The sequence below is a fragment of the Oryctolagus cuniculus genome, chromosome 18, assembly GCF_051225735.1.
Source record: "Oryctolagus cuniculus isolate XC-2025 breed Fujian yellow rabbit chromosome 18, ASM5122573v1, whole genome shotgun sequence".
In the NCBI taxonomy this organism is placed as follows: domain Eukaryota; kingdom Metazoa; phylum Chordata; class Mammalia; order Lagomorpha; family Leporidae; genus Oryctolagus; species Oryctolagus cuniculus.
The window spans coordinates 72,882,499-72,905,068 of record NC_142884.1 but is presented as its reverse complement, the minus strand read 5'-3'; the positions used below and the strand labels follow the sequence as shown (position 1 = coordinate 72,905,068).

The 22,570-nt window shown below is 51.2% G+C and overlaps 1 protein-coding gene across 3 annotated transcripts in view; it reads left to right on the top strand.

Moving 5' to 3' along the window:
* Positions 1–22,570, top strand: part of CDYL2 (chromodomain Y like 2) — a 426,814-nt gene that overhangs the window by 335,509 nt on the left and 68,735 nt on the right. For all 3 annotated transcript variants that reach the window (XM_089318824.1, XM_089318825.1, XM_051847320.3), the window contains one exon: positions 5,942–6,533. In XM_089318824.1, coding sequence (XP_089174950.1) covers positions 6,356–6,533 — 178 coding nt within the window. In that variant the 5' untranslated portion in view covers positions 5,942–6,355. The remainder of the gene's footprint in view (positions 1–5,941; positions 6,534–22,570) is intronic.

Here is a 22,570-nt window from a genome sequence, read left to right as displayed (position 1 = left end):
CGTGTATGTCTATCAGTAGTCCACTCCTTTTTTTCTAATGAGCCCATTGCATTTACTTACCTTTTGAAATAGTTGCATTTTTTCAGTTTTTGTCTATTTACGAATAAAAACACTATGATCATGTTCTTTCTTGAAATGACTTTTGATGATACACATAGTCTTGTGTGTCTTTAGTGGTAAAATACACAAATCATACTGTTAAGACTTCACCATGCTATATGTATGACTGCTTACTATACTTGTTAACGTGGCACTCAGAAATCACATTGTTATACTTTTGCTTTCAGTATTCATATTATGCACGTAACCCATTGAGGGTCATTTTATCTTCAGTTTCAATTTTATCCTTTCTAGATATTCAGTAACTATCTGTAGTTAAATAATTAACTTGTACTTAACCTCTGGATATTCATTTTGGTATCGTCGTTTAGCACTGGTCCTAGTATCTACACTTTCTGCACCTTCTTGAGCTCCAAGTTAAAAATCAGTTTACTGCCATTGTTGTAGCACCTGTTTGATGGATGGCTTATCTTTTGTCCCAGAAGACATGAGAGACCTTCTTCCTTCCTTCTCAGCTGAAGGGCCACTTGGCTGGTGGTAGAATCTTGCATCCTCAGTGTTCATTTGTGCGATATGTACTCTGCATTTGCTCTTCTATGGAGTTGGCCTGATTTTTATGTCTGCCATTTTGGATGGAGGAGGGTTGGCACGTGAAGATGAGGAGTTTCCAGTTTTTGAAATGAAGATGTTTTGTGAGCGCAGAAATAAAGTCGACACATTTTCAAACACCACTCTCGCCCCTCCTTACCTCTTACTGGGATCTTTTTTTTGACCTGGGTACTCGGGCCTTGATTAGTGCTTCTGTCCCATTTTGCTCTTTGTTTTCTCTGCCAAACTTAAGTTAGTTGAATCTCTCTGACCCACCGGCCATAGAATAGCGTCTCAGGTTGGCTGGGACCACAGAGAGTAAATGTTAAGTAATGGTTTGGTTGAGCTCTGAGGACTGATTCAACATCTCGGATTGCTCATCTTGGAACAAAGAAACTTGTGGGGCTGTGCACACACAGGTTTCTATTACGGTTCATGCATTTCTTGCTATGTGCAAGTAGAAGGTGAAGGAGTTAATTGCCATTTGGAAGGACTGATCTGTGGGTAATGCACGTGGCGTTATAGGTCCACTGAGGTGCCGCATCAGGAGACAGAGCTGCCAAGACCAGGGGCCGGGTCTGTTTCCAGCAGGGTAGGAGTTAGGAGACCGTGGTGGAGGTTTGCAGGTGCCGTGCAGAAGAAAGGATTTCCCAGACAGAAGGTTGCTGTCACACGTACGGCCAAGTCTTAAGTGACTTGGGCTTTTGTTATAACAGAACGCATTAGAATTTTGGTTCTTGGTGACACACTCCTCAGTGGAAGAGGAAAGAGGGTTAGCAAACTGACCCAGAGGTGTGAAGGAGGAGGTTTGGGCCTTGGACAAGACAGGAATCAAAACAGGATTGGACATTTGAGAACCAGTTTTCCTGCATGTTGGTCTTTCAGAGAAAGCATTTGTTTTTCTGAAACTGAAAAAAGCCTTGTTTGTCTTTAAGCCATGGATGAAACATGTGTCTAACAGCACCCTTGTCAGCTGAGGTCTGATGTACATTTCAGAGTGGTCTCCCACGATGGCCTGTGGTGCTTTGGGGTGTCGGAGATATGTTCTCTTATTCCTTTCAGTTCTCCCAGAAACCCTGCAGGGGAAGCTGAGGCCTGGAGAGGTTGGACAAGCTGCCCAGGGCCACAGGGACAGAAAAGGGTAGAGCCACGTTTACCCCCATAAACCCCAGATTCTTTGGGATGATTTTGTTAATACTGCTCGTCATTGGTACTGGGTAATTTAAGTAGAAATGGTTGTTTCGCCACCCCGTGACTCTGTAGGTGGAAGCAGTGGTCTTTCTGTCCCTCATAAAACAACCTGTGACTCTGTAATTAAAACCTCCGGTAACTCACAGGGACGGCACTGAGCTCTGTCTCCAGTGTGGCCCAAGGAGCCATGGAGACCCTCCTGCAGGCTGCTTGAGCCGCTCTGCTGTGCTTGGTGTCTTCCATACCTGAGGACTCTTGTGAGTACAGGGACTCCTTCTTCATCCCAGGGGAGAGCGGACTGTCCTGGTCATATTCTGCAGGTTGGGGACACATTATGTCTTCTCACACCACCAAGGTTTGTGGCCACAGGAAGGCTGTGTAGGGTTAAGTGACCTTTACTGTGGAATGCAAAAAAAGTCCATATTTGTCTGTTCCCCGCAGCCACACGGTGAGGTAGCTGCTGGTACTTCCCCCTGGCTGGGTGAATCATCAGAGGCCCGAAGAGGGTTAGTGACTTTCTCAAGAACACATGATGAAAGTCTTAAAGGGGGATTTAAATTAGTCTTGGCTGAAGTCCGTGTTCTCAAATAATATACTCAGCCCATTTTTGGTCGGTGACTGTCGTCTATCCATCCACCCACCCAGCCATCCACTCCCCAACCCAGCTCTCTATCTGCCCTTTCATTGTCTACCCACCCATCCATCTGTCCTTCCGTTCATCTATCCACTGCCCCCCGACTTGTGCTGGTTGTTTGACGCAGACCCTCTGCTTCACCCTGGGGACATGGTTCTCCATCTGCTTTTAGAGCTGGGGACCTCTACACCAACACACATCCCTTAGCTCCCATGCGCATCTGGCTTGTTGCCCGCCTCCTGCGTTGGTGTCCTTGGAGAAGTCACCATATCACACCGTTCTGGTTGCTTCTTCACTCCCCTCCCTCTGTGAACCTACAGAGTTTCCCCTACAACACCCTCAAAATGGGCCGAGTCCAGACTTCTCCAGGCACACTGCTGGTTTTCTGAAGCTGCATTGCCCATGAATGCTCAGTAGCCCAAATTGTAGACCCAGAGCGAAGTTGGAGTAGTCAGGTGCGCTTTTACTTTTTCGCAACTGTTACAGGGTTTGCATGATACACAGAAAACTGTATGTAAGAAATCCAAAACAGAGGCTCACTGAGCAGTGTTTCAGCATATTCCGCTCAAAGAAAGAAGCGCTAATAGACACAATCCAATTTGAATTGAGATAAATCGATTAAGGAAATGAAACTGTCTATGAAGAGGCAGTATTATGAATGCGCAGGATGTCCTAGCTGTTACGTATTTCTTAAATATAAAGCAGTGAAAGTTGTTTTTTAAAGATTTAATTATTTGAAAGGCAGAATGACAGGGAGAGGGAGAAGGAGAGAGAGAGAGTGGGAGGGAGATAACTTGAGAGTTCTCCCATCATTCCATGAGTGCATACAGGTGCTGTGTTGGGCCAGGCTGAAATCGGGAACTCCATCCATGCCATGTGGGTAGCAAGAACCTAAGTACTTGGGCCTCATCTGCTGCTTCCAGGCACACTGGTAGGAAGCTGGATGGGAAATGGAGCAGCTGGGACTAGAACTGTTGCTCCTATAACCAGATGCAGGTGCCTAAGTATTGGCTTCACCCAGTGCACCACAACACCCACCCCTGATTATTTTGCATATCTGCTGTTATATATCAGTCACTAGTGAGATGATCTCACGGCTGAGGAATTCTTACCTCTATTTATGAAAATTTTAAGCATATAAAATTCAAACATATAAACATCGAATAACTCCCACATATCCATTACCCACTTCAAAATACTACCAACTATAATTATTTCCACCTTCCCCCTCCAATATTATTTTTTTCATAAGTTTCAAGGGCATATTCCTTATTTGTTATTTAATCTGATTGGGTCAAAATGCCATTCTAGAAAAGTCAATTTCTTTTTTTTTTAACTTTTATTTAATGAATATAAATTTCCAAAGTACGAATAATGGATTACAATGGCTTCCCCCCCATACCGTCCCTCCCACCCGCAACCCTCCCCTTTCCCACTCCCTCTCCCCTTCCATTCACATCAAGATTCATTTTCGATTATCTTAATATACAGAAGATCAGCTTAGTATACATTAAGTAAGGATTTCAACAGTTTGCTCCCACACAGAAACATAAAGTGAAAAATAATAGATGATTTTTTTTAAATGATGATGAAATCAGATCAGACCTATTGTCATGTTTAATCCCAGTGAGAGTCAAGTTGGGAATTGATAATTTCTTTTTTTTTTTTTTTTACAGAAGATCAGTTTAGTATGCATTAAGTAAAGATTTCAACAGTTTGCACCCCCATAGAAACACAAAGTGAAATATATTGTTTGAGTACTCGTTATAGCATTAAATCTCAATGCACAGCACATTAAGGACAGAGATCCTACATGAGGAGTAAGTGCACAGTGACTCCTGTTGTTGACTTTACCAATTGACACTCCTGTTTATGGCATCAGTAATCTCCCTATGCTCCAGTCATGAGTTTCCAAGGCTATGGAAGCCCTCTGAGTTCTCCGACTCTTATCTTGTTTAGACAAGGTCATAGTCAAAGTGGAGGTTCTCTCCTCCCTTCAGAGAAAGGTACCTCCTTCTTTGATGACCTGTTCTTTCCACTGGGATCTCACTCACAGAGATCTTTTGCCAGAGTGTCTTGGCTTTCCATGCCTGAAATACTCTCATGGGCTTTTCAGCCAGATCCGAATGCCTTTAGGGCTGATTCTGAGGCCAGAGTGCTATTTAGGACATCTGCCATTCTATGAGTCTGCTGAGTATCTCACTTCCCATTAGAAAAGTCAATTTCATTAGATCAAGATTCCACATTCCGCTCAATGTCTATTACAAAAACATTTAAATTAAGTAAATTTTAAAATATAATTGTTTCGTTTTTATTGAAATTTGGAGTCGAGTATTGGTAGTTTTCCACCATTTTTTAAAACTAAAAATATTCAAAATCACAGCAACGTCAAGAGTCATAAGTAAACCTCACACGTCCTTGTCACATACACCTGTTGTTGACACTAGGCCTGGCGTCCCTCCGGGTGCGTTTTCCCTGGGATTACACAAGCACAGAGGAGGTTTTCTTACACTCAGACAGTAGCACGTGGCTTTAGAACCAGAACATACAGGTTCAGATCCCACCTCCATCCTGCCCTAGTCCTGCCCTGGAGGCAGGTTGCCCACAACCCATCTCTTCCTCCGCCACGTGGGAATAATGTTAGTTGGCACCACTGGGGTTCTGTGAGGCTCAAGGCTGGCTCCTAGCGAAAGTTACCTGTCCCCTTGCTCCCAGTTGGTCCCTGTGTTGCATCTTGGGAGGTGCACAGTGCAGAATTGGGCTTTTTCCCTTTTAATCCTTTTTGGTCCATATGGAAGTTTTTTATAGCTGGGAGACTTAGTATGGTCTGGTGGTTGGGAGACTGGGTCTGGAGTGAGAGTGCTTTGAACACCAGCTCTGCCATCATCAGTCTTGGAATCATTTCCCTGGGCTCCGCTTCCCTCCCTGTAAGATGGGGAATGAGAAAGCACCGACGTCGTTGGGTTTTTGTTGGGAGATAATGGGCCGGGAGACAGACAGTGCCCAGCGTTTAGTAGCGTGTGCTGCATCAGTGCCCCATGACTGTTCCTCATCGTTAGTGTTGGATAACCAAGCATAAATTAGGCTCGAAATGGCTCAGTGCACGGTACTCATTCTTATAAGTCAGGAGGCTGAAAAATCCACTCTGAATTGGTCTTTGAAAGACCGAGTCTGCTGCGGTGTGTTGAAAATGGCAAAGATTTCTATGTGAAAGCTTGCGGTGCAGTTTCCAACTCGAACAAGCATGGGTGGACTCGTGGATGTGCCCAGCCGGGTGTAGTGTCACAAGTCGTCGTGGGCAGTGACTGCCTGCCTTTGGTCCAATTCCACGAGCACCATAATTAAGCCCAGCTTCCCGAGTGCCCCTGGAAATGTCGGCTTCCGGCTTTGCACAGCCCGCCCCGTGACCAGGAGGGCTCTGTGCTGTTCCTTTTCTCTCGTGTCTGACTCTCTCACCTTTTATCCTAGGTTGAAAGGATTGTAGACAAGAGGAAGAACAAGAAAGGGAAATGGGAGTATCTCATCCGATGGAAAGGCTATGGGAGCACGGAGGACACGTGGGAGCCGGAGCACCACCTCCTACACTGTGAGGAGTTCATTGACGAATTCAACGGGCTGCACCTGTGCAAGGACAAGAGGGTCAAGGCGGGGAAGCAGCCAGGCACTGCCAAGCTCCTGCGTGACAGCCGTGGCGCCTCCGTGGAGAAGCTCCCCCACAGGCCTGCCGAACCCGGAAAGAGCAAAGGGACTTCCCACAAACGGAAGCGCATCAACCCTCCCCTGTCCAAGCCGAAGAAGGGGTATTCGGGCAAGCCCCCCGGGGGAGGCGACAGGGCCGCCAAGACCGTGTCGTACAGGACTACCCCCAGTGGCCTGCAGATCATGCCCCTGAAGAAGGCGCAGAACGGAGTGGAGAATGGGGATGCCGGCTCTGAGAAGGACGAGAGGCCCTTTGGCAACGGCTCCCATCAGCCCGGCTTGGATTTGAGCGACCACATGGGCGAGCAGGACGCGGGCGAGTGTGATGGGAACCACGCAGCGCTGGCGGAGAACGGGCTCGGTTTGTGGCTTTTCTTTCTCTTGGCTTGGGCAAGACCAGGGGCTTGGGGTGCAGCCTGGGAAAATACAGAAACAGCCCTGTCCCCATCCCCTGACTCCCAGCTGTCACCCTTTGCTGGCCTCACCTGGGGCCTTGTGAACTTAATCACCTGCCCTCTCGTTGGTGGCAGCCCCCTTTGCACGTGAGAGACCCAGCCTGTGACACTGCAGCGGAGTCTGTAGTGGGTCAGTGGGTGCCGACTCCGCTGCACAGCACCCAAGGCATGGTACCCTCTCCCTTATCCCCTCCCTCTCCCCTTCCCTCTCCCTCTCCCCTCCCCCCTCCCCTCCCCCTCACCTAAGGCCAGGGTGGCTGCCCCGGGAGCCACATCCTTAAAGGCAGCTCAGAGTCCTCGGCCTCCAGGGCCCAATACTCGGATGCCCCCAGAGGCCAGCACCTTCCCAGGGTGCCCCGCAGAGCCCTCACCTGCAGTCTAGTGCAGCTGGGGCAGGGGGAGGGTGGCTGGGCTGGGGTCTGCTTCACCTTCTCAGACCCAGTTTGCACTTGAAATTCACCTACCCAGCCCGTCAGCTGTCACTCGGACGTTTGATCGGCCTCACTTTTACATTAGGGCCCGCCTTAGTACATTCAGGCTGCTCTAACAGCAACGCCTTAGACCAGGCAATCCGTCAGTGATTGACACCTACTGCTCACAGTCCTGGAGGCTGGGCAGTGCCCAGATCCAGGTGCCAGCGAATGCATTGTCTTCCCTGGGACCCTTCCTTGTGGATGGTGGCTTCTCTGCGTCCTCCCTTGGGAGAAGGGGTGAGGCAGCACCCATCAACCTGTTTTAAAAGGGCATAGATTCCATGCATGAGGCCAGAGCGTTTGCAGCTTAATCACCTCCTAAAGGCAACCTCCTTAATGCTGTTGGACTAGGGGCCTGTTCAACACAGGCATTTTAGGGCCACGCCCAAGTTCAGACCCCAGAGGATCCTAAATGCTGCCTTGACCCCATCGAGAGCGAGTTCTTCCGATTTGCACCTTCTTGTTTCCTCCGACTAACAAGGCGGCTTCTGTGGGTTGTATTCAGGGATGGGGGACAGCCAGCCTGCGGAACCATTGGTCCGGCCCTGCCAGTGCAAGCACAAGCAAGCAGTCGATCAGTAGCAGGCTAAGTTTTAAGTTGATAATTTCGTATGCTCCGCAAATGATGTTGTGAATACCCAGGTAGCCTTTGGCAGGAAAAAGTGTCCCCACCCCTGCTGGTTAAGAGGATGGAATTCCTCCCTCCCTCCAAGTCTGTGCAGGGAAAATTAAGGAGGAGGGAGGCCGTGACCTGGGTAACTCAAGGTGCAGCCGCACCTTTCCTCGATAGTCCGTTTGCTCCCCTGCTGAGGCCCTGCTGGCCTTGTGTTTCTGGGAGCACCCCGGGCTGGGTACAGGCACAGTCTCATTTCTCAGACCCGTGTGTCCACCAGAGCCCTGCATCTCGGGATGTCAGGAGATCCTACGTGGGCGCGGACAGCTTGTCCCCAGCACTGCAAGGTCATCAGACATCTCTGGGGCAGCCAGAGTGTGTGTGGGGGTGGGGACCCCGGGGTGCGGATGGGCCACTTGGAAGAGCTCACCAGGGAAGCAGTGCTGAGACAGACGCACATCCGAGTCACGCTGGTGATCTGAGAGTCTGAGCGCTTGGAGCATCGCAGCATGCCGTCCCCAGGAGAGCTGGGTGTCGCCAGGGACTCTTGCCTGGGAGCCTGAGCAATCCCCACTCTGGGGATCCTCCTTCCCCAGAGAGAGATTTCACCCAAACAGGATTTATTTAGCCGCTGTTGCCCCAGACTGACTCATGTTTCTGTCTGGGGATGCCTGTTGCTGATGTGACTGTGCTACTAGCATATGTAAAAGCTGTTTGTTTTAAAATTCATCTCTCGGGGAGCAGTGGGCTTGTGTAAATGAGGCTTGGCATCAACATCCCCGTCTGATGTTCCGGTGACAGCTGCCGGCAGTCGCGGAGTTCCCTGGCTCGGGAAGGGTGGCGAGGCGGCCGCCGAGGCTCCCTGGGTGCAGGTGCGGGGAGCCTGGGTTTGGTTGCCTGCCCTGCTCAAAACGTGTTGGGGCAGAAGCACAAGGAAGGACCATTTGCTGACTGTGGTTGCCAGGCTGCAGCATGGAGGAGAGGAGCCAGACTTGCAGAGAACCGCGCACCTCTCTCTAAAGCTGCTCTCTAAAGTGGGCCAGGGGTGCCAGCCATCTTCTCTCCCCATCCATGGGCCTCCGTGGTGGCCCCTGGTCCGTGACCCTGGCAGTGGCCAGGGGACCCCAAGGCCAGGGGAAATAGCTGAGGACTGGCCTGGTGAGGTCCGCGGTGGCCTTTTTAGCTCCCGAGTGCTGATGTACACCTTGTAGATTCTGATACTGTCTCGCGTGTTTTGGTTTGGTGTTGCTGTGAACATGTTCCATGCTCCACTTGACCCCTGGCGTGGTGGGCAAGGGGACACTGCCCACCTTGGTGTCGTTGTTTGCTGACCCGTTAGCATCCTGGTGGCCGTGAGGCCTGCAGAGGTCAGAGAGTGGTTCCGAAGGTCACATGTGTATGTCAGAAACTCAGATCCCATAGCATCTGATTGGCAGAGTCTGGGTGGAGCCCAGAAGATGGGCTTGTGGCCCGCACCCAGGTGACTCCAGTGCGTTTCGAGATGCGCTGTTTGTGTGGCGGCAGTGGAGGGCCTCATCGGTTGTCGGTTTAACTCAGTATTGGTTTTGGGAGCCCTTCCTCCGGATCAGTCACGTGCTAGTGCTCAGGGTGGAGTCGTGTACGGATAGCTAGGGCTTCTCCCTGACCGTCGCCGTCTGCTTTTCCAGTGGGTCGCAGTAGCTACCTCTGGCTCCGTGTTGAGAAGGTGCCTGAGGCTGACTTCATAGAAAGAGCAACACATATGCCGCATACACACTGTGCCTCCCCTGCGTCTGCATTGACATCTTCTGTGGTCCCTGCTGGGGAAAGTGTCCCAGAACGTCAGCTTCTAACACTCTAGTTAGAACTAGCTTATCATCCAGGTGGAAGGAACCTGGGAGAGGAAGCGACTGGGGGTCCTTGCCAGGGAGAGCAGAGTCATGTCAAAGAGAGGTTTGAGTTCTTGGACATGACCTAAGACAGACGGGGGTTGAGGTTCTAGAACTTTCCAGCAAGAGGTCAGAGGTATAACCAAGCAAAACATGATTCCCCTCATGTTCACAGTCCAAGGGGAGCTTTGACGAAGGCAGTGTGCATACCCAGGTGAAGCCCTGAGTAGGCTCCTCGTAGCCCCTCCCTAACCCCACCCTCCCTGACCTGGGCCCAAGGGTCTGCTCCCCGGAGGCCCAGGGCTGGGCAGTGGCTTTGCATCAAGAGGAAGGCTCCTCTTTGCCTGGCGGGGGGATCCTGGCTGCACTCACACAGCATTTGTTTTGGGGGTGGGCTGTTGCTTTTTATGTGGCTGCAACTTGTCTTTGGTGAGTTAAAGTTCTGCATACAGAACAGCAGCTTACGTAACAGGCGACTCATTTACTGCTGACTCCCTGCTCCGTACTGTAGGAACAAATGCTAAACTGGGGCTTGGGCGGGTGGTGTTTTGGTTTCGGGCTGCGTTTTTCCGCAGCAGTGTTTGTGGAGCGCATGCAGTGACTCAACCTCACTCCTGCTTCGGATTCTTCCCCACTAGCAACAGACGGCCTTGTGATCCAGGGGCCGTCGCCTCGGTCTCCCGTGGGGAGCTTGTTAAAATGCACTCCACCCCAGTGAATGGAAAGGGATCTCAGGGGGCAGCGTGTGGGTTGTACACGTGAGAGGCGGAATTTTAACAGCTGTGGGGATCCACAGTAGCTCCTGCAGAGGTGTTGCAAGATGGGGTTTGTGGAGCCATATGTTGCTAGATCCAGAGTCACTCCTCGGATTTGAAGCTTGCAAGTAAGAATGTGCCTTGGTCCTGCAGGATTTTAAGACCTGACAGGGTTGCTCCTCCTTGCTGGGGAGGTGCACTGTGTTTCCTGTGTCTCTGTCTTTCTAAAACAGACCAGAGCTGAGACTTGGCTGTTGTCCTACCCCTGCTACAGAATGCTGTTGGATTAGCCACAGCCTCGTGTGGTTCTCTCCAGGAAAACTGCTTGGTGCTTCCATGTCCACGGGCCAGAGCCCCTCTGCTGTGCGGATCCACACGAGACTTTGCCCCGCACACCATCCTGACCAGGAACAGCCCACAGACCCCTGCCTTGTCCCGAGTAACCAGAAGCCCAGGAGTGTGCGCTGTTGATCCTGACCCTGTGGCCCTGCACCCTCAGTACTTGGATTCACAGGAATCCCTCTCCTTGCATCTTGATGGTGGTTGTCTTGTGGCCCGGGAGCTGGATCTCAGGCAATTTGGTGTTCGCTGAAGGATTCCCGCCACGGAGCGCATCTCTGCTCACATGTGCAACAGTGCTGTTCTCACTCCATGGGTCTTTCCACGTGATCTCAGCTCCCCTTCTTGAACCTTTGTTTATTTCCTCTCACTTGGGTTTTCAACGTGATTATTGTTTTCTCCATTGATTATAACAGAGAGTCCTGTTTCAAGCCTGGGAAATGCCCTTTGACTTTTGAGATCCTGATGCCTCCCAGGTATGGAGCCCGTCCCAGAGTCTGTTGGAGAGAATTTTTTTTTTTTTTTTTTTTTTTTTTTTTTTTTTTTTTTGCCAGGCAGAGTTAGACAGAGAGAGAGACAGAGAAAGAGTTATAGACATTGAGAGAGAGAGAGACAGAGAGACAGAGAAAGGTCTTCCTTCCATTGGTTCACTCCCCTAATAGCCGTCACGGCCGGCGCTGCACCGATCCGAAGCCAGGAGCCGGGTGCTTCCTCCCCGTCTCTCATGTGGGTGTAGGGACGCAAGCACCTGGGCCATCCTCCACTGCCCTCCCAGGCCACAGCAGAGAGCTGGCCTGGAAGAGGAGCAACTGGGACAGAATCCAGCACCCCAACCAGGACTAGAACCCTGGGTGCTGGCACTGCAGGCGGAGGATTAGCCAAGTGAGCCACGGCACCAGCCTTGGAGGGAATCTTAAGCCACATTGATTCAGTGGGTGTGGGGAAGAGCCCGGGAATCTGAATTTCTGGCAGGCTCCCAGGTGCTGCTGCAGGTCCAGGCGCCCTGCTTTTGCAGTGCTTCCCTAAACCGATGGGCTCCCAGGCGGGCGAGCTGAGCGTGCTGGTGGTGCTTGGGCTCCCAGCTGGTCTTCCTGAGGTGCCTGAAGGTCACATCGGTAACGTTTCTAAGTTGAAAGTTTGTGAAGTGAAAAGTTGTGAGTTGAAAAGACCACTTGAAAAATGCTGAATAGTGAAGTGACTGAAAGACATTGGGGTCGTGGTTTAAAATCTCTCGGTGTGTCGGAACTTCCCCGAGACGCAGCCTCGGAGTCCACCAAGTGCTTTCTGTGGTCCTCGTGGCAGTGCTGAGACGTGGCTGTTGTGCTGCCCCTTCTCCAGAGGTGGAGGCTGCGGTTTCAAGCCCTCGAGCGGAGAGCAGGAGAGACATCTGGGCAGTTTCCCTCCAGAGACGGCCCCACCAGCTCCCCGGCAGGAAGAGGCAGTTCCCGAACCCTCCTTACTGACAAAAACGTGAGACTGTGTCAAACGATTCATGGACACTGAAATTAAAAGACAAGTTTATTTATTAAAAAAATTTTATTTTTCATCTTTTTGAAAGGCAGAGTAACAGAGGCAGAGAGAGAGAGAGAGAGATCTTTTCAGAAGTCTGTAATAGCCAGGACTACGCCAGGACAGAGCCACGAGCCAGAAACTCTATCCAGATCTGCCGCAAGGGCGGCATAGGCCCAAGCACTTGAGCCATCACCTGCCGTCTTCCAGAGAGCATTAGTGGGGAGCTGGATCAGAAGGGGAGTAGCCAGGACACAGGGTGTGGCATCCACTTTGCAACAACACTTGCTCCTGCGTTTATTTTGATGAAAGCAAGTTTTTGAAATCTATGTATAATTTTTTTATTTTAATTTTTTTATTTTTTATTTTTTTGACAGGCAGAGTTAGACAGTGAGAGAGAGAGAGAGAGACAGAGAGAAAGGTCTTCCTTTTTTCCATTAGTTCACCACCCCCCAAATGGCCGCTACGGCCGGCGCGCTGTGTCGATCCGAAGCCAGGAGCCAGGTACTTCCTCCTGGTCTCCCATGCGGGTGCAGGGCCCATGCACTTGGGCCATCCTCCACTGCCCTCTCGGGCCACAGCAGAGAGCTGGACTGGAAGAGCAGTAACCGGGACAAGTACCCGGCGCCCCAAGCAGGACTAGAACCTGGTGTGCTGGCGCCGCAGGCGGAGGATTAGCCAAGTAAGCCGCAGCGCCGGCACATAATTTTTTATAACATGAATTCCCATGGACTTGTTGAAGACCCCATGTGTTCTGACTTGGGGACCAGCAGTGCTGCTGGTACAGGATCCACTCTTTGACTCCCTCCTTGCTGACTGATGAAAGGATATCGTGGTCCGGAGCCAGCAACATTGTAGTTACCCCTGCGCCTTTCAATTTGAGAAGCTAGATAATATCACCAATTTCCTAGAAAAATGCAGCATAGCCAAGCAGATGAAAGGAGGGCTTGAAAACCCTGAAGAGAGAAGTAGCTGTTAAAATGAATTCATGGTTGGGGCCAGCACTGTGGCGTAGTGGGTGAAGCTGCCGCCTGTAGCACCAGCATCCCATGTTGGTGCTGGTTTGAGTCCTGGCTACTCCACTTCCCATCAAGCTCTCTGCTATGGCCTGGGAAAACAGTGGAAGATGGCCCAAGTCCTTAGGCACCTGTACCCACTTGGGAGACCCAGAAGAAGCTCCTGGCTCCTGACTTGGTATTGGCCCATCTCTGGCCATTGCAGCCCTCTAAGGAGTGAACCAGCGATGAAAGACCTCTCTCTCTGCCTCTACCTCTCTGTAACTCTGCCTTTCAAATAAAATAAATAAATCTTTTAAAAAATGAATTCAGGCCGGCACCGTGGCTCAACAGGCTAATCCTCCGCCTAGCGGCGCCGGCACACCGGGTTCTAGTCCCGGTCGGGGCGCTGGATTCTGTCCTGGTTGCCCCTCTTCCAGGCCAGCTCTCTGCTGTGGCCAGGGAGTGCAGTGGAGGATGGCCCGAGTGCTTGGGTCCTGCACCCGCAGGGGAGACCAGGAGAAGCACCTGGCTCCTGCCTTCGGATTTGCGCGGTGCACCGGCTGCAGCGCTCTGGCCGTAGCGGCCATTGGAGGGTGAACCAACGGCAAAGGAAGACCTTTCTCTCTCTCTCTCTCTCTCTCTCTCACTGTCCACTCTGTCTGTCAAAAAAAAAAAAATGAATTCATGGTTAAAAAATCTCCCGGAAGAAGCAAGAAAGAAGAAACAGAGGTTGTACAGGACAAGCCTAAGCATTCTAGAACATTCTTACCTACTGTTCTGGCACACAGCCCCTCCCTCATCCAAGTGCTCACAGGCAACAGAGGAGAGAAAATGCTACTTCCTTTGATGAGTCCACAGTTATCTCAGTTTCCAAACCAGACAAGGAGAGGAAGTGAAAGGGAAATGACAGGTGGGTGTCACTTGAGAGTGCAGTAGAAGTCCTTCCTGTGCAGCCCCTCTGGGCTTGTGACAGGTCCTCTGATACTTCCTCAAAATTGTGGCTTTTTATGGAACCTCTTGCTCCTCGCCCTGAACTTGACCTCAGCTCATGACCTTTAGAATCACCTTTGCTTTTCGAGGTGCTCTGCTTGTCCTAGAGGGGCCTCGGGGGAAGCTGGCTCTGGTGTCTGTGAGCGTCGTGGGCAGTGACTCCCGGGCCCTGAAGGGTGTGGCCTGGTGGCCTCTTGCTGACATGCGTATCTGTTTTCCTGAGCACAGGTGTTCTTTCAACACATTTTTCTATTTTTATTTTTTTTTATTTATTTTTTTGACAGGCAGAGTGGACAGTGAGAGAGAGAGACAGAGAGAAAGGTCTTCCTTTGCCGTTGGTTCACCCTCCAATGGCCGCCGCGGCCGGCGCGCTGCGGCCGGTGCACCGCGCTGATCCGATGGCAGGAGCCAGGAACCAGGTGCTTTTCCTGGTCTCCCATGGGGTGCAGGGCCCATGGGGTGCAGGGCCCAAGCACCTGGGCCATCCTCCACTGCACTCCCTGGCCACAGCAGAGGGCTGGCCTGGAAGAGGGGCAACCGGGACAGAATCCAGCGCCCCGACCGGGACTAGAACCCGGTGTGCCGGCGCCGCTAGGCGGAGGATTAGCCTAGTGAGCCGCGGCGCCGGCCCTCAACACATTTTTCATATCCACTCCCAGGCCGACAAACCTCAGCCAATCTTTTGGGCTTTCAAAAGTGGGTGATTTTCCAAACCAGTAACAACAGCAAAAGCCAAAGGGATTCTTAAGTGTTTTGTCTTTCAAAATGTGGAGAGAAAATAACTTGTGCTGATGGATGAAGTTAAACCCTTTCATGTGGCGATGTCAAGACCTTGTCCAACTTGGCCACTGCGCCTGGTGGGAGGAGCCAGACTGTGATGGAGAAGCTGAGCCTTTAGCAGGGAGCAGTTTGGCCCGTGGCAGATCCAAGGGGGAGATCGACTCTCCCCAGGTTGTTCGTCCTCGATTTGACTTTGGCATTCGGAAGAGGCCGGTGGAATCTTGACCACTGTCAAGCTTTGGAAATCAAGTCGTTGCTTTCGCTGCCAGCTCAGATGTTGTTTATCTCTCAAGCACTTCAGAAAAGCCTTAGGGCCAGTGTTTTGGTGCACAGTGCTAAGCCACTGCTTCTGACACCAGCATCACATTTAGGAGTGTTTGTTTGAGTCCAGGCTGCTCTGCTTCCAATCCAGCTTCCTGCTAATGCACCTGAGAAAATGGCAGATGATATAGGCACCTGCCACCGATGTGGTCGACAGGGATGTCCTTCCAAACTCCTGGCTTTGGTCTAGCCCAGGCTGCTGTGAACAAGTGGGGAGTGAACAGTGGATGAAAGATTGATCCCTCCCCCTCCCCAGCATCCCTTATCTCCCTCTCTCACTGTTGTTCTGCTAAATAAATAAATAAATAAATAAATCTTTGGGCCGGTACTGTGGCAAAGCAGGTAAAGCCACTGCCTACAGTTCCGGGATCTCAAATGGGCGCCTGTTTGAGTCCGAGCTGCTCCACTTCTGATCCAGCTCTCTGCCATGGCCTGGGAAAGCAGTAGAGGATGGCCCAAGTCCTTGGGCCCCTGCACCCATATGGGAGACCTGGAGGAAGCTCCTGCCTCCTGGCTTCAGATCAGCATAGCTCCGGCTGATGAGGCCAATTGGGGAGTGAACCAGCGGATGGAAGACTAGATCTCTCTCTCTTTGCGTCACCTTCTCTCCCTGTGTAACTCTGACGTTCAAATAAGTAAAATAAATCTTTAAAATAATAAATGAATATTTAAATAAAAGGAAACTCCTGAGGACCCGTTTTCATGTGTCCACCCATCTTGGGGAACCGAGGGTGCGGGTGGGCAGTGGAAGCAGTGCGGGGAGGACAGAGGTTCCAACATCAGAGTAACAGCCTGGTGACGAGTGTCCACGAGAAGCTGCTCCCCTGTTGGAGGAGGCCCGTGTGGCCACCTCCTCCTGCAGGCCCACCTTGTCCCCAGCTCCACTGCTCTCCTGACAGCCAGTCTTCATTACCAGTTGAAATCCTGGCCGAGGGTGTGGTGAGCACCATGGTAGTGATACCCGTGAAGCTCCTGCTGCGGGAACAGCCTTGCTCTTAGTGTTGGGCCTCCTTGCCGTCGCTCGATTCCCTCAATGGTTCGCTGACTTTGCAGCCTACCAGGGCCACCTGCCATTGACTGTGTTTACAGATGGGGAAACTGAGGCTCCACAAGGTTAAGGCAGCACTGAGGGAAGGAGTTAGGGTGTGATGCTGGCTCTGGTGATACTGAGACAGGTTTATAGGCTGGGCTGCAGCCAGGGCCAGGAACTGCATCCAGCTGATGGCAGAGACCCCAGTATACTGGAGCCATCCCCTGCTGTCCCCAGGCTGCCATTAGCAGGAAGCTGGATCGGAAGTGGTGCTGGGATTTGATCCCAGAGATTCCAGTATGTGGTGCAGGTGTCTCGGGCAGCATCTTAACCACTATGCCGGATGCCCACTCCCATGAATCTTTTTTTTTTTTTTTTGACAGAGTGGACAGTGAGAGAGAAAGGTCTTCCTTTTGCCGTTGGTTCACCCTCCAATGGCCCCAAAAGCCAGCACACTGCGGCCAGCACACCATGCTGATCTGATGGCAGGAGCCAGGTGCTTTTCCTGGTCTCCCATAGGGTGCAGGGCCCAAGCACCTGGGCCATCCTGCACTGCACTCCCTGGCCACAGCAGAGAGCTGGCCTGGAAGAGGGGCAACCGGGACAGAATCCAGTGCCCCGACCGGGACTAGAACCCGGTGTGCCAGCGCCGCAAGGCGGAGGATTAGCATATTGAGCTGCAACGCCAGCCTAACTCCCATGAATCTTAAAGGGGACTTCCTGAATTATCAAATTGTATTGCAATACTAGAAGGAATAAAATAAGAAGAATATAAAGCTGTCCATCAAATGATAAGTGGATAAACAAGGTGTGGCGTCTCCATGCAATAAGAAGGAGCTAGCCAGGTGCCGGCACGAAGGGATATAATGCAGAGTGAGAGAAATCGGGCACAAAGGCCGTGTTGTATGATGCCATTCATGGGAAATATCCAGAGCAGGTGACTGAAGGACTGGCAACAGCTTAGCAGTTGTCAGGCACTGGGAGGAGGGTAGAATGGGGGGAGTGGTGACTGTTGATGGGTACCGGCCTCCCTTTGGGGGTGAGGACGTGTTCTGGAATTAGGTTTTGATGATGGTTGCACAACTGTGACTGTAGTAAAAATAAATTGTATATTTATCTATTTTCAGCATCTGTTTTTTTCTTTGCTCCATTTTTTTTTTTTAAAAAAAAATGTTTATTTGATTAAAAAAGCAACAGAGAGAAGGGAGAGAGAGAGGTCTTCCATTCATTGGTTCACTCCCCAAATGGCTCCAACAGTCAGGTCTGGGCCAGGTGAATCAGGAGTCTGGAATTCCGTCCACTTCTCCCATGTTGGTGTCAGGGACCCAAGTACTCGGGCCATCTTCTGCTGCCTCCCGAGTGCATTAGTAGGGAGCTGAATTGAAAGCAGAGCTTCATGTAATAGCTCAAGTACTTGGGTCCCTGCCACACATGTGGGAGATCCAGATGAGGCTCCTGCATTTGGCCTGGCCCAGCCCTGGCTGTGGTAGCCATCTGGGGAATGAACCAGTGGTGGGAGCTCTCTCTCTCTCTCTGTTTCTCCCTCTCTCCGTGTGTAACTCTAACTTTCAAATGAATAAATAAATCTTCAAGAAGGAAAGAAGGAAGGAGGGTGAGGGTAGGGTAGGGGAGGGTAGGATAGGGGAGGGGAGGAGAGGAGGAGAGGGGAAGTGAGAGAAAGGGAAAGGAGGGGAGGGGAGGAGAGGAGCAGCCAGAACTCCCATCAGCACTCCAACATGAGATGCCATGTTGCAAGTACTATCTTAACGTGTGGTGCCACGACATCGGCCCCAAGTTGTACCTTTTAAATGTGTGAGTTTGGTAGCATAGGACACAAATCTCAACAAAACCATCTTGTTTTAAAGTCAGAGAAACAAGAAGGCAAGAAGTAGAATGGAAGATGAGAGCTGCTATTTGTCTAGCGCATGCTGTGTGCAAGGGGCCCCACCTGGAAGCTGCACCTTTAACTTCCTTGACAACCCCTGTTTCTCGCACCAGGAAACTGATGCTCGGATAAGACAAGTGCGGCGCTCAGGTTTGTCTGAGTGTAGCAGGAGATGGAGCCGGAACGGAACCGTAGGACCCAACCCAAAGCCAGGCTCCCATCCTCCAAATCAAATGCTCTGGGTGGCCCAAGGCCACATGCTCGTCTCCTGCTGTTGCTGTGACAAACGGCTGCCAGCGTAGTGGCTCCCGACACCTGCAGCTGTCGGTATTCTCTGATGTTTTGGAGGTGGGGAGTCTCGAAGGATTGGTAGGTGGTGTTGCTCCAGGAGTCCTGGGGACAGAGCTGTTTTCTGGCCCTTTTGGTGCCTGGAGGCTGCCCACACCCCCTGGCCAATGGCCAACCCCTCATTCTCTGACCTCAGCTTCCACCCTCACCTCTTCTGCCCTATCTGGGACCCTGCTTAGGACCCCTGGTGATCACGGTGGCCCCCTCCCCATTTGCAAACCCGTCACTCACCCACATCTGAAAGGCCCCTTTTCCACCAGCATCACGGATTCCTGGGGTTCGGCTGCAGCTTTGTGGGGGAGGGATTCATTCATTCATTCCAGCATCGGCAGTTAGAAGAATCTGGGTGTGGGGGAGAAAGTGTAGCCACATGAGGTTCTATTCTCGAATGGACCAGACACCAGACTTGTTCATTCTTCTCGTCTGCGTTAGATCATGTGTCTGAATGGGATAGTCCATTTGAACTTGGAAACAACTGGTCAGGTGGTGCAGTTGACTTCCCTTTTCTGTGGATTTTGGAGACAGGAGGCAGACACAGCTCCTGCAAGACCCGAAACGTGCCCTGATTCTAGGATGCATTTCTGCGTGACCCTGATTTCCCCACAGTGGTTATTTCACTCCAGCCAACGCTGGCCTTCCTCCCCTTGAGCTGCCGTTCATGATGACAATAACAGCAGTGGCGCCAGCAGTGGACGTCTGTTAAGTGCTTGCTGTGGGCCAGGCGCGGGGCTGAGGATTTCACCTCCTTGGCTGAGTGAATCCTGACAGCTCTGGGGTGGCTTGTCTTTTTCCTCCATTTAAAGACAGGGAAACTGAGGCTTGAGGAAGTTAGGCAACTGCCAGTCATAGTACTGTGGGAGAACCAGAATTCTGGCTCTCTTGTTGTTAATGTGTTTTTAACCTGGCGCCTTTTAAAACAACTTTCTTGTACCTCTTTTTTTTTTTTTTTTTTTTTTTTTTGACAGGCAGAGTTAGACATTGAGAGAGAGAGACAGAGGGAAAGGTCTTCCTTCTATTTGGTTCAACCTCCAAATGGCTGCTATGTCCGGCGTGCTGCACCAATCCAAAGCCAGGAGCCAGGTGCTTCCTCTTGGTCTCCCCTGTGGGTGCAGGGCCCAAGCACTTGGGCCATCCTCCACTGCCTTCCCAGGCCACAGCAGAGAGCTGGCCTGGAAGAGGAGCAACTGGGACAGAATCCGGCGCCCCAACTGGGACTAGAACCCAGTGTGCCGGCGCCGCAAGGCGGAGGATTAGCCAAGTGAGCCGCGGCGCCAGCCTCTTGTACCTCTTTATATCTTAGGATATCTAGCTTTCTTACAGGAATGTCATCACACAGAGGGAAGAGTGTATGTGTATGTGTGTGCACACACGTGTGTGCTTGCTTGCAAATATGTAAAACAAATGAAAGTATTTGCATTTTTTAAACGATTTAGTTATTTATATGAAAGGAGAGTTACAGAGAGGCAGACACACACAGAGAAAGAGAGAGAGAGAGAGAGAGAAAGAGAGAGAGATGTCTTCCATCCGCTGGTTCACTCCCCAGGTGGCCGCAGTGGCCAGAACTGAGCAGATTCGAAGCCAGGATCCAGGAGCTTCTTCCAGGTCTCCTATGTGGGCACAGAGGTCCAAGGACTTGGCCATCTTTCACTGCTTTCTCAGGCCACAGCAGCGAGCTGGATTGGAAGTAAAGCTGCCGGGCCTTGAACCGGCACCCATATGGGATGCCGGCATTGCAGGTGGTAGCTTTATCCACTGTGCCGCAGCACTGGCCCCAAGTAGTTGCATTTTTGATTTTTCTATCCAATATAGCACTCGCCTCTGTTTCCATCTGTTTTCACACTGGATGAGTCTTTACGTTTGCATTGTAGTACTGCCATTATATGTTTTCAAGAGGATATACAGTTTTCCCCTATTGAGTCCTTTTCCTATTTTGGGTAGTTAGGTTGAGTCTCAGCTTCTTTGGTTTAGTCTTTTATTTGCTCTGAAATAGTTTTCCTTGAGTATTTGTAATTTTAGCATGTCCTCCTTGCCCCACCAAAAAAAGAACATTGTCCAGCTGTTTAGCGAAGTACAGTTTCCTGGTTCTGCCGTCGTCTTGCTAGCATTGTTTAATGAGAGGACAGGGGCCTCTGCGTTTTGTTTAACCACCACCCAAGTGGAGCCTTTTCCACATGTGCTTGTTGGTTCTTTGCCCTTCCTCTTGGTGGTTGGAGGAGACAGCAAAGGAGGGAAGCCCCAAGTCGGCTTGCAGGGTGGTGAGGAGCTGAGGTGGGGGTGCAGCTGGTTGCATGGGGCAAGACTCGGGGTGAAGGCTGCAAGGCAGAGTGGGTCAGGTGTGGGGACACCGGGGTGCCCTAGGCCAGTCCCTTGTTTGCTCAAGGGAACTGCTCTAATCCACATAAGGAACTGATCTCAAGTTTTGATTTGGGGGTTTCTAATGATTTTCTGATCCTGCATCCGTGATGAACTGGCAGAAACAGAAAGTGTGGTCCTGTAAAGGGAAGTGGAAGGCGGGAGCAGGGCAGGGGTTGGGCAGACACCACAGTGTGGTCTTCGTCTGGCTCGCTCCGGACCCCACTTTCACCCTTTAACCCCACCTCCGTTCTTGGGGAGCCCGACTCCTCTCTTACCTGCACTCAACTGTCTTCCCTGGAGAGCCTGTGGTAGGGAGCCCAAGGAGTTCACAGGGGCGGGGTGATAGGAGAGCAACTCCCCCACTGGGGCTCAGGGGTTCTCCCTGAGCTGATAGACCATGGAGAATGGAAGACAGAATCCTAAGCCATGCCCCCTTGTGGCATGTGTGCTGTTCCAGGGGTGGAAGACTAGCCTGTGGGGTTGGCCGCTGTGTGTCGAGTCCCTTGTGTGGTCCAGGCACTGTACTGGCGCCTCCCCTGGATCCCAACTGTGGGGTGGCCCAGCCTGAAGCTCCTCTCCATATGTTGCCCCACTGTGGCTTCTCTTGGCTTCTTTAGTCCTGTTCCTGGGAGAAGATTAAGAACCTGGACTTGAGTGAAATGAGCAGGGAGGCAGGTCTGAGCTCAGGGTTCCTAATGAGTTGTCACCACCAGGGCTCTCTGTGCCCTCACCAGGGCTGACCAGGTGGACTCCAGGGCCTCTTCTCTGCTTCAGCAGGTGCAGCTCCTGTTCTGTGTGTCTCGTGTGCAGCGGTTTGCGGGAGGGGAGAAGGTGACAGACATGTTTCTGAATGTTCCCTGATGCACGAGGCTTCCCATCCAGTGGCTTGAGCGGCTCCATGAGGAATGCATCCCCTTCCCCAAAACTGGGCTGTCCAGGTAGAGATGGGACTTAGGCAGCGGCATTCGCACCTCACACCTCCTCTCCCCTCTCCTCTTCCTTTTTATTTTTTAGTTGAAAAAGCATTGCATATGCGATTATAACTTACTCATATGGAAAGTCTAAGTTTTTAAAAGGTTCAAGTTGCCCTCTTCTTCCTCCCCAGATTTGCTGATGCAATGATGAACAAAGGATAATTCCCTCTCTCCTCTCTCTCTGCACACATGCAACACAGACACGCACAAGGGTACTCAAAAAGGTTATGAAAAGATGCAAGTGAAATATAAATTTATTTGCGTGCACAAAATTTGGAATCCATGTATAGTTATATGTATTCCTAAGAACTTTTTGAAGACTGCTGGTATGCACGTATGAATATATACATCAGACCAGTATGCCTGAGTTAGTATACATATCACCCCAGTATGCATGTGTGAGTATGTCCAACGCCCTGCGTGTGTGAGTATGTGTGTCACCCAGGTATGCGTGTGTATGTCCATCCGTCAGCCCAGTATGTGTGTGTGAGTATGCACATCACTGCAATATGCAGGTGTGAGTATGTGTGTCACCCAAGTATGCATGTGTGAGTATGTGTGTCACCCTGGGATGCATGTGTGAGTATGTGTGTCACCCTGGGATGTGTGTGTGAGTATGTGTGTCACCCTGGGATGTGTGTGTCACCCTGGGATGTGTGTGTGAGTATGTCCATCACCCTGGTGTGTGTGTGTGTGAGTATGTCC